Source organism: Glandiceps talaboti, chromosome 21, assembly GCF_964340395.1.
Source record: "Glandiceps talaboti chromosome 21, keGlaTala1.1, whole genome shotgun sequence".
NCBI lineage: Eukaryota > Metazoa > Hemichordata > Enteropneusta > Spengelidae > Glandiceps > Glandiceps talaboti.
The window spans coordinates 10,397,335-10,409,831 of NC_135569.1; the positions used below are offsets into that span (position 1 = coordinate 10,397,335).

The 12,497-nt window shown below is 36.0% G+C and overlaps 1 protein-coding gene across 1 annotated transcript in view; it reads right to left on the reverse strand.

Annotated features, from left to right (window-relative positions):
• The window catches only part of LOC144451189 (intermembrane lipid transfer protein VPS13D-like), an 86,498-nt gene that overhangs the window by 30,609 nt on the left and 43,392 nt on the right, over positions 1 to 12,497 (reverse strand). Inside the window, exons 34-41 of the mRNA XM_078141988.1 lie at positions 11,732 to 11,947; positions 10,735 to 11,000; positions 9,556 to 9,654; positions 8,168 to 8,395; positions 2,464 to 2,620; positions 1,736 to 1,944; positions 1,106 to 1,305; positions 474 to 544 (exon numbers count right to left, since the gene is read on the reverse strand). Of these exons, the coding sequence (XP_077998114.1) occupies positions 474 to 544; positions 1,106 to 1,305; positions 1,736 to 1,944; positions 2,464 to 2,620; positions 8,168 to 8,395; positions 9,556 to 9,654; positions 10,735 to 11,000; positions 11,732 to 11,947 (1,446 nt within the window). The remainder of the gene's footprint in view (positions 1 to 473; positions 545 to 1,105; positions 1,306 to 1,735; positions 1,945 to 2,463; positions 2,621 to 8,167; positions 8,396 to 9,555; positions 9,655 to 10,734; positions 11,001 to 11,731; positions 11,948 to 12,497) is intronic.

Consider the following 12,497-nt stretch of genomic DNA (forward strand, 5'->3'; position numbering starts at 1 on the left):
GTGGACAACGGAACATGTTACATACAGGGAAAGTAAACAAATGAATTTGATTAATAACACTTGGCTCAGTATGTTGGAAGTACACAGACTGGTATAAGATTTCAGGGTTTGATAAGAACAGTTTTATGGCCTCTTTATGTGTACATGAAGTGTCAGGGGGAGTGGAAATTTGTTTGTGAATGTGAACTGTTATGTAAAGTGGCCATATCAAATGATGACATGTAATACAAGTCTGTACTTCCAACATGCTGTACCAAGTGTTAGTAATCCAATTCAGTTGTTTACTTTCCCTGAACTAAAAATTCAAAATAAACACCAAATTCTCATCCATATGGCCACTATAACTATTTTTTATCATAATGTTCCTGATATGATTTATGTTAAAAAATAATAGAAAACTGTTTGTACAATGACATGCTATAAATATGCCAAAAGACCACATTTTCCGATAATATGCTACATTCTTAACTTACTTTTGACTTCAACAATTTGTCTACCAGGGTTTGTGCTGATTGGTTGTTGATGTTTCCATGTGACTCGACATCTGCCAATCAAAATAAGTGTAATATTAATTGACAATAATCCAAAGATAGCAATATGGTAAATATGTTACTCACACAGCTAATAGTATGCAAAAGGTACATGTACACTAACACTTTGGGTCACCCTCTAGTGGTGAACTTAGCACAGCGTGAGCTCCTGTACACTAACACTGGCCTCTTTGGTTACTGAAGAAAACACATCATTCAGGACTTGTTTAAAGTGACCATCATCAAGACTTTCTGTATGAATAAGAACTATTTTGAGGGAACCTGGCAATTACACTTCCATCAGTCTCGAGATGGGAGGGGGCAACCAAGATATTTGGAGGGTGTAACATATAAAGGGGCACTTCCATAGTTATTTGGGCTGGGGGTAGGGAGGGGGGAGGGATAAATACTGGGTGGGAATGATAGATAATGGATGACACTTATATGGTTCTGGAGGTAGGAAGGGGTGGGAATTAAGATATTTGGATGGAGTAACATACAGACGAAAAAGGACAGTAGGGGAAATGTAGATACTGGGAGGGAATGGGGAATGACAGACAATTGTTGACACTTACCGCCAAGTTTCCAGAAATGGTTCCCATCCTGACAGGTGCCGATTGTAATAATCACCAGATAAACTAAAGTGTGCGTTGCCTTCTTTTTCACCGTGTAACTTTTGTAAGAAGTATGGATTGACAAGTGATAGTTCAGCTAATGGCACATCACAATCCTTGCAGTCATCAATCAAACATATACACACATTGTTGGCTCGTATCTGAGGGTGAAAACATGAACTGATCAATAAATATCTTAGAACATCGCAAATTGTCAAGTTCACGGATACATCTATTCTAAACTACATGTAAAAAGATATACAGTGAATAGTTCAGGATTGTTATTGTTATTGTTATTTACCATATCTTTATTCATGGTAAAACTTAACATGCATCACAAACAATGTGCGTCGCTGAATGGTCAGCTTCTTTTCATTGAGGCCCTAAAATATGGACTTCAAAAAATAAATCCTTTCAAGCAAATGCCTGGAAGACTGGGATTTGCAAAGTACAGTACTCATCAAAGCTTGTTCAAACAAAAGAATTGGGTCCTTGCCTGCATGAGGGCGCTAACACAACTCAGTATGCTAGTACTATTGCAAGAATAGAGTCAAAGCGAATTTCTTTGAGCATCAAAACTTTTTGTCTTACCTCAACCCCTGAGAGGACAAATCCACCTTTTTGACTCTCATCATCCTCTTCAATAGATTTCTGTGACTTCATTTTCACAGGAACAACAGGAGTAGCGTTTTCTAGTAGCCATGTAGCAGCAACTTCAATACGATCACTGCATATCTCCAATGCCTGGATACAGTCTGCTCGACGAAAACCAAGGTCTTCTAGTTTTGAAATGAGAGATTCTGAAAGAGGACAACATAGATATCTTTGTGCTAAATACATCTTAAGAGTTTATCACTGTACATTGTAAAATATTTTACATACAACTGCCTCTGGTTTGTACTCTTACATGTACACTTCTTCAATTCAAACAAATCTCTACCCAGGTACTTGTTAGTCTGGTTACTATATGTGTAGTCTTCTTCCACTACGATCTCTTTCTAACATACAGTCTATCAAAAATCTAGCTAAATCTCCTGCTGGGGTGCTAGTGTGCATGTGTGTGTGTGTGTGTGTGTGTGTGTGTGTGTGTGTGTGCGTGCGTGCGTGCGTGCGTGTGTGTGTAATGTAATATGATGTACGTGTAGTAGACTAGCTTGCCTTGTCCTTAATTGTCAACAATTTGTTTACAATTAAACACCAGAGAGTGACAGATTAATCTTTCAAAAAAGAGAAACTCACTGCTAGGACATGTAGGTAGTTTTTTGCACAGCTTGAAACAGGCTAAATGGGATGCTTGGTTGAATGTAGTTGTAACTTACCATCTATTCCTGAGGGTGGCAATGGAGAAGATGGTCTATGTAACGCATCTTGACTGACTGCCTGAGTTGCTTGTTTTGGCAAAGAGTTTAATATTGCCATAAATAATTTGATATCGTGGTATGATAACCTGATGTTAAGGGCCTGCATTATCTGAACCTGTGATGGATAAAAACAAAAGATAGAAACAAAGTGAATATAAAAGATATTTTTAATATAACAATTTGAAAATATGAATATTAATATTACTACCAAACCTGACTGATGGCATTTCAATTAGGCAGCACAATGTTTTTTATGTGTTACACAACGTCTTTCGTTACAAATTAGATAAAACCAAATACAGACACTGATAGATTGATAGCAAGCAAACATATAAAATACAACAGGTTATCTCACTGTGAACACAAATCAACATCACTGTCCATGAAACGGCGATTCAAACACAAAATTGTTTATTTCTATTCACAGTGAGATAAAATGTAACATTTCTTGTGCGTTTATGCTACATGTATCAGTGTGTGTATTTTGTTTGTATAATTCAGGCAAAAAAAAATTGTGTTAGATGAAATTAAAAAAAACATCATGATGCCTAATAGAGCCTCTCTAGTCTTTCTAGTTTGGTAGTATGTTGTAGAAATACAAGACATTTGGCAGTTTCAACATTGAAATTGAAACTACTGATGCAATACACACCAAAGAAACTTGGCAAAATAATTTTGTGAATGATTATTTGCCTATGTTGAAAGTGCTTTTCAATATTGTCCTTGGCATTGACTTGATAACAGATTTTCATAATCATATTCTCAGACCCTGTAGCTTTTTACGTCATGCTAGGGGGTCAAAATACAATAAGAAAATCAACTTATTCTCATGCATGTGCCTATAGTAATGTGTAGTGCATGGAGAGGAAGTCATGGAGTCAACCAAAAAAATTGATTCATTTGTTATTTTTACGACTCACCTAGGTGGTACATTTTTGTCCGGTTGACTGAGAGAATTCTAATGCGATTTTATTATATTTTGAAAGTACCATTGTTAAAAATGTCTGATTCTAAGTGGGACATTATGACATTTTATGAATTTACAAATTATAAGAAATATTTGATTTTAATAATTAGCATATTCATGCAAGCTCATCTGTGTAGGTTACTAGAGTATCAACATAGAACTTAAACCTTTTGAAACACTACATGATTCCTACTGCATCATGTGACCAACTGGTGAACAAGTCCACAGGTGTGGAAGAAAGCTTCAGTTTAGGGATTTTACATCTCCCTGCAGATCTGAGATATGCAAATATGCCCAGCAACAACGGTTGTCAAACATGTCAGTGTTCGAGGTCAAGCTTTCGCCTGTGGCCATGTGATGATGTTGAGTACAATAGTGTTGCTAAGCATTTGACACTTACAGCTTGACCACCCTCACGTGGTTGCTATGGATACAATGGCTCACGTGGGATCTCATGAGATCTGGTGTAGATGAAAAACGGCTTATTGGCAGCTGTATGTAGTGTTTCAAAAGTTTAAGCTCAATGTTGATTATTGACATAATTCACATGATACTAATATTGAAATGAAAACGTACCAGAGGGAAAAGGACGAATAATCAATTTTGTTCTCTCGCGATTTTCCAGATTTCTAATGGCAGTACAAGTGTACTGCCATTAGTCAGATCACTAGATATTTACACTCACTACGCAATGTGTTAATTGGGCAATTAGCCTGTGAGTTTGTTCTAGGATTAGCAATCTACTAATTAATGCAAAGTTGATAAACTCTGATAAGACAGTGATAACAGTAGAAAATAGTAAAAACAAAGCGAGAGGAAACAATATTTGAAAAATTTATTTGAAATATAGAGAAAATAATATTAGAAATCTGGAAAATCGCAAGAACAAAAGTGATCATTTGTCCTTTTCCCTGTCTGCATACTAGGAGCCAGATATGTTCTAAATGAGACCACACTTTATTTGGTCACTTAAAGTTTGTACAAACTTATCAAAGATGAATTAAAAGTGGCACAAGATGAGTTTGTAAACTTTTTTTACTCAAGTGAAATTTTATACTTACAAAAAACTTTGAATAAACTATCCTAGTATAATGTTAATGTCAATGCATACCTTCTATGACATTACAATTTGTGTTCTGTCATTGTTAGAACTGTTGATATAGCATAGTAGGGAGTTCCTGAACATTTTTGATACGTATCATAAATTACGTCTACTGATTGTTTATGAGTTCAATATATATATCCTAATACCCAGTTTGAGTTCAGTCAATAGGGAACTTGCAAACCCGCTATGTTGAATGTTGCATCATGGGAAATGTGGTAATAAATACTAACGAATTGGTATTGTAAACAATACTGTTACATTGTTTGCAACCACGAATGATCAATTCATAGTTACCCTGACAATTCTGGGAGGTTTTTTTTATTGGTAGCTCCAGATTAGGTATTACGATACTCCCATAGTCCTTTGCATCTGAGCATGCTCAGTCTGGATTGCAAGTTCCCTATTATAAGAAATGGTTAAGTAAACTTCTCATTCAGTAAGTTGAATACAAGTGATAAACTTGATACTCATACTCATACATCCACTCAGTATACATCCTAAGACATTATTAATAAATAGTATAACACCTCATTTCCATATAGCCTTCAGTGATTGGCTTAGATCATGTCACATGGTATGGACTAGTGATCCATAGTGACCTCAATTTGCAGACTTTGCACTAGTCATGTTCTATTTTCCCTAGGGCACTAGCCATACAGTACAGGAAAGAATATGTGCCTTAGAACATGATGGGTTACTAAACATTTATTGTCTGGCTTTTATTAGTTGTTATGTGGGCACTAGTAGATGTCATATTACACCTTGCCAGCTGGTATGTAGCAACTATTTCACTTGGTTTTAGCCTCAGGAAATAGATGCTACATAACATTCCTCTGGGTAATACTGGTAGGAATTACTAGCATCCTCACAGTCACTGAGTCAGGCAATAAATGTATAATATAACAATATTATAGTGCACAGCTGTGTACCAAGTATAGATATGTGTTTGAAATGTGCAACCCAAAAACTGTATACTGCCCTACAACAACCGTAACTGCAGGAAGGTGCAGAAATACTGTTTTCTTGTCAATATGTGATACAATGTATGATATAGTAAGGAACAGTACTTGAAACGGTCCATCATAAAAATATAATAGTAGGGGTAAACATGACAGTGTACCCTATCACCCTGAAGGCCATGGTAGGAGCAGAAAATTTATGTGTGAGTGTGTGCTTGTCTGTCTATGTCTGACTGTGTGTGTGCATGTGTGTGTGTGTGTGTGTGTGTGTGTGTGTGTGTGTGTGTGTGTGTGTGTGTGTGAGCCCATTTTAGCATTACACATGGTATATATCTCAAAATATACACTTGATATTAGTCTAGGATGAAATTGCCAATTAATGAAGTGAAAAGTCTTGATGCTTTTTTTGAGGAAAGAGTAACAGTGACAGAAGAAGACAGAACTGAAAGTTGATGAAATATTAAAAATAGAAATTTGTGAATATTAATGATTAATAGAGGACACAGGTAGAGAGTTCTCACCTTGAAAAATAAAGAACTTGAAGTCTAATTTAAAAGAAAAAATAAATCAAAAGGCAATAAAAAGAACATTGTTGAGAAAATAGTACAAGAGTTCATCATTTTTTATTTTTAAAGGACTAAGCTACAGAACTTTATAGTTAACCTATCTCTACTTTTGTTTTATGCATGCAGAAATGTGTTGAAATTAATGTAACATGCCTTGCATAGATTAACCTTTGACCCATTGACCTTTGAAGTTAATGGGGAAATGCCACTTCAGGAAATAAAGGTATACTGACTTTTTATAAACTTTTGGCTCTGGAGAGTCACTTCATGATTTCACATCACATCTTTCTGTGATTAGAAAGAAACACTAACTTGAAATTTTCCCATCTTCCTTGTTTCTCATAGCAGGCCACTGTTGCCTCATGGGAATTAGCAGACATACATTTACTTTAGATGAACACTAAATATTCATGACTCCTAAGTGCTTATTACCTGTCGATAAAAATTCATGAATTTTAACTGTTCACCTAATACACATGTACGTCTGCTAAGTCTCATGAGCCAATGAAAGTGATGTAGAGTTTCAATTTTGTATTTCTTGGTAATTGCATGAAAGTCATGTGATGTGAAATCATACAATGACTTTTCAGAACCAAACATTTATGGAAATACCGTTATTTCCTGGAGTGGTGTTTCCCTTTAAATTACTTTGAAGATGACAGTAAATGTGTGATGCAAAGTTAATGTTGCCTGCTGTTTTGCTATCTAAGTTCACTGCATTATGCAACCACAACCACACACCTGTCACCTCTAACCTTTCATTCATTCATGCTTATAAGGTACATTACATGACAATACCCATTATTTACCTTAGCAGTATCAAAGACAGACAGAGAAGAGAAGTGAATACCACAATTGTACCATGTTGTACTCTTTCGTAAAATCCATAATTCTAACGTTTGATCTTTTTCCTGAGTGATGACATCCTATTAATTGTAGCATGCCTTCTAATTGATTGTCTGTAGCCATCTCTCTCTCTCTCTCTCTCTCTCTCTCTCTCTCTCTCTCTCTCTCTCTCTCTCTCTCTCTCTCTCTCTCTCTCTCTCTCTCTCTCTCTCTCTCTCTCTCTCTCTCTCTCTCTCTCTCTCTCTCTCTCTCTCTCTCTCTCTCTCTCTCTCTCTCTCTCTCTCTCTCATATCTTCATAATCAAAGATATGATGTTCTTACACTGCACGCTTTACACATTCATTTTTTTGGCTACATAACTACCATGACTCTCAAATATCTGGTTTTAACCACACGCTTTGAAATGTGGTGTTTCACCATACATTAGAGCCAAAGTGGTACCTGGCTAGACAAACTAGTTAAGATTCATACAATTTACCCATAGAGGGCGCCATTACACATTACATGTACGGTACATACATTCAGCCTTCACACAGCAGAAGATGATTCACCATAAGTTTAACTATTTTGAATTCAATGGGTCTAGCTTCCTTCTTCTCTTTTTTATACCTACTAGCTATGTAAATAGTTTGCGGATTACAGATTACAGATTTTAGAGTTTGGATTAGCTGTTGCGATAACAATGGTAAAGTTAGCAGTATACTGTCCATGATAGCTAATTAATGATGGTGGATTATCTTGCATGTTAAAAGGGGACATTAGTGCAAACTAATTGAAGGGAACCTAACTTAAAATGCACTAATGTAATGTAATAAAATCTATCAGCAATGATGTGGTTTAAAATGAAACTATTTATTATGCTAAGAGATGTGCACCAGAAAACTAACTACAACCCATAACACCAAAGTAAAGCATTTTCTGTATGTATCACAATCATTTATAGCATGCACATAAAGTGTAAAATTTACTCTTTCATTTGCTAATTGACCACATTAGAAAGGTCACATGCTAGGCTTGTAAATAAACCAATTGAAACGGCATACTTTACACTTGATATGCATGCTATAAATGAATATAGCACATAGAGAAAGTGTTTCACTTCAGTGTTACTAGTTGTAATAATGTGATTTTACCTCCAAAACATACTATTAGTTATTTATATTTACAGATAAACACCAGAAAACTAAGTGAAACTAACTTTAAAGAGTTTACATCTTACCTCTAAACTTGGCTCTGCATCAAGTACTGTCGTAGCGTCCAACAGACCACTAGTTTGTTTATATGTAGGTGAACTGTTGAGTTCCATCGTTACGGTAACAGGGTCAATGATTGACAGGGCTGTGTCATCTTCACTGGATAGATTACAAGAGAATACTTCTAGACTCTGCAGACTACATGACATAGGTCTTTCTGTTCCTGCAGGTTTGTATGTTAACACTGCTGTAGACTGGTAACAAAATGAGAGAAAATCAATTAAAATCTATATCCAAATGAAATTAAGTCTAGTTCCTATACAGTATGGTTATAATTTACACCTCCACTCACAGTCTAGTCAAGGTCGTTATTCTAGAGGTCATGAGACGCAATTTAAAATTCATCCACAGCCACCCACACAGTCATTAACATCATGTCTTTGTTAATCAATCACAAAATTCTAACCAATAACACAGTCCTTCACAAAGTTAGTGTTTATTGGGGCAGTTATGTAATGTCCATATATGGTATATTTGTCAGCTCAGGATGCTACTTATACAGTGTTTATGTCACTCTAACAGTTGGGGTTCACTGATTGGATGAACAAATCTTTGTGCTGATTGAGGGACTTTGACCAGACGTGGGTTAGTTAGAGACCATGTTGGCATCAAAACTACATGAAATTCATGTGTGTTGCTAAACAGTTGTTACAGTTAGTAGTGAATTAAACTTTCGTTCCAAACACAAATTTGAAAATTGTTACCTGCAATATTTGACTGCACACTTTAGTCTTTGTTAACACACTCAAAAATTTCATATAAAAATTTCAAGTTTGGCACAAGATTATATATAATACAATCAAAATTTATATCACTTTTGACAAGATGTTTATGTTTTGTACTTCATATAATAATGAATATCTAGGGACGTATATAGAACACATCTCTCTGATTCACCTGTGAGGGCAGAACATGTATGGGGTAAACTACAACTGCGTCTGATGGCTGTGGGAATGCTGGAAGCAATTACATGAAAACCATATCACCAGAAACAGTGTTATTTAGCTTGATGAAAATCATACCTAGTCTATGATTGCTATATCTCATTATTTGGCTGGGCAAAAATGTTACAAGTATTGCTACATCTTGTCTGCTTTGACAAAAGGTTTCCTAACATAGCTACATTTCACCATCTAACTCACCAAAAACATCTTTCTATCGTTGCTACATATTCTTTATGTGAAATATCATTACATTGGTAGATAGATACAATGTAACAATTTGCTAGGATAATGATAGCTCATGCTTAGAAAACAAATCAATATTAGTTAGATATGTCCTGTCAGATGATGAAATGGAGCAAGATTTTTGTTGCGCCAAATGATGTGAAAATTTCCATGACTTTGATACTAACCTTCAAAATGACAGCACTTGTATCCCAGCATGCCATGTTTTCAACCACAACAAATTCGGTCTCTGTGATGTTGAGTTTCATTTCAAATGGTTTGTCAGGCTGTGAAATAACAATGTATCAAGTGTTAGCAGGGATAACATACTTTCAACACTGACAAAGTTACCTTCATGTTGAGGTATGTATGGGTGTATCAAAACATTATAGAATAGAAGTGCTATCGGTCTCAGAATAGAAGTGCTACCGGTCGCAAACAGTGATTTGTTGACAAACTGCTACTCGCACTTTCAACTCGCAAACAGTGTTTTGATACACCCATACATACATGTGTTGGTAAATGTAATGTCTAATGCAATATCTATAGATCTTTGAATAATTAATTTAGTTCGATCATGTTTGGGTTAATTGTTTCTGGGTGACAAATGCTAACTTAAAAGGGTTTATTGTATTCTTCCCATTAGATGTATTTCAAGATGTTACTCGGACTAATTGACTAAGTCATAGCAAATTTTTATGTACAGTATCAGTAGTATATATTTGTTGTGTGTTCTTCATAATAGCTTTTATTACATTTCACTTGTCAGTAGTACAATTTGTTGATGTTTAGTTCTATTACATTGTGCATTTTCACTTTGGGACAATAGGCAATGCCAGACTGCAAAAAGGAAATTGAGAAAACAGCGCCCTTGCTCAAATTGGAGGAATCATCACCTCATAGTACTGTTTCTTAACAGATTTGTTCCTTGGTATTCTGTAGAAGTGTAAATCAGGGATGTTTTTCGCATTGTTCAGACATCAAGGAAAGCAGCAGTGCTCTATGATTAACCAAGTAACCTATACCATGTATACCCCCAAGGTACACACAGACAGGAAGTGCAAAAATGTAGAGCGCCACCATGGCAAATTTTGGAAAGGCCTATTAATGCAACTTGTGTCATTTTGGTCTTTGTACAACATCTGTGCTTATTGAGTACAAACATATCTTGGGCTTCTTACTAGTCCCTCCCACAAACTGTCGATTTGACTTGGACTCCTGACAACTTTCCCACCCACGGGGTCTTTTTCCAGAAAACTGTGGACTTGACTTTGACTCCTGACAACTTTCCCACCCACAGGGTCTTCTTCCAGGACACTGTGGACTTGGACATTTTGGAGCTAAGTTTGTGTTGGGGAGTACCTCACCTGTTCAGGCATAGGAGCTCTCTTTGTAATAATACCAGATCCGACAGTGACCGGTGAGCTACATCGACTTCCTGGTGATGACCCTCTGTTACTTCCAGGAGAACTGGTTTCTCTCCTGAAACCCATCAACTCCTTAGGACCCCAGTCCATATCGGACTTATCCTGAGCCAGGTTTGGAAACATTTCTTTCTGTAGTTGATCACCAGATTTTACTTGTGTCTTTGATGTCTGAATGTTAGTACTTTCTGTTGTGTCTTCTGTCTCATCTAACAAATAAAACAAAAAACATATCAACAAGTCTTCTATGTTTGAAGACACAGCCCCCAGTACCAATGCTCTGTTAATTATTGTTAAAAATAAGGTCCTACACACTTAGCTAACAATAAATCATAGATAGCAATTTCAACTCATATTACAGGGATGGCATCAATATCCCGGACACTCGTTTACCAATTTACTCAGCTATATAACTAGACATACAGAGAATTTAGTTGGTAATTAACAAGACACTTAGTCACTCTGAAAACAGTTTGCTGGAGTCACCACATGAATCAAGTTACAAGTGCTTTTCTATGGTATGGGAGAAACCATTTCATGTAGAGGTTGTTCACAATGGAGTATTCAGTATGTATCCTTATTACCTGCTTTGCCAACTTATTTCAGTAAGCTTGGGTGACAGTTCTTACTTTCCAAAAAGAAAATCCACTTACAATTGGGCATTTAAATTTATTTAATCAAAACCCATGTGCCATGAAACATCCACCCCAGGCCTCCAAAATAACTAGTAAGTCTATTAGATGTTTATATAAACATTGCACAGCAGGATAGGAATGCTGCTAGATTTAGTGGCAACATTAGTTTCAAAACAAAGTGTCTTGTTATTAGACAGCTTTTCTCTAATAATGACAGATTTCTCTCAGACTGATAATATGGATAATTATGAATGACATGGCTATGAAAAATTTGCATATCAAAAAGACGATCCTAATGAGCCTACCTTTTTTGTCTTCTTGGTTGTCAAGGAAATCTTTGACAGCTAACAGCCAATCAATGATACCCATCACTCGCATATTATTAAGAAGTACAGTGAATCTAGAGAAGTCATTGGTGGAACGATAGTGTAATTCCATCTGTAGAGAATTGGTATCAATCTTCTGTTTGGTAGGACTTAGAATCTCAATGAACACGTTAGGTTTGGAGTCTTCAGCAACATCTAATAATACAAAAAGAATGAGAAAAATTCTATTTGGTTCACAAAAAAAACACGAATTGCATTCAAAACTTCAGAATTGGAATTAGTCAAAAAATACTCCAGTTTACAGCTATTGTATTTTATGTAGTTTTTGCAACAGCAGTTGTTAGATTCATATATTGTGCACTTGAGGTCTTAGGCTACAAAAACTAGGATACATGTATGATGTAGTAACTAGGGAAGGCCAAATAAAACTTGTCTTAGATAAATATATGATTTACGAAATACTTTTCCCAAACTGCAATCTGGTATTATTCATAGAAACCAAATTCAACATGGTAAGAATAGAACTCGGGATAGGTAAAAGCTTGACAATGTATAGTGATTGCAACAATTGTCAACACCCAAACATGTCATCTCAGTGGACACGTGTAGCAGAGGCTCACTGACATTAATGCGACAATTGTCAACACCCAAACAACAGTAACCTAGTCATGCGTAGCAGACATTTACTGATGTCAATGCAACAATTGTCAACACCCAAACAACACGTCATCTGGATATGCATAGC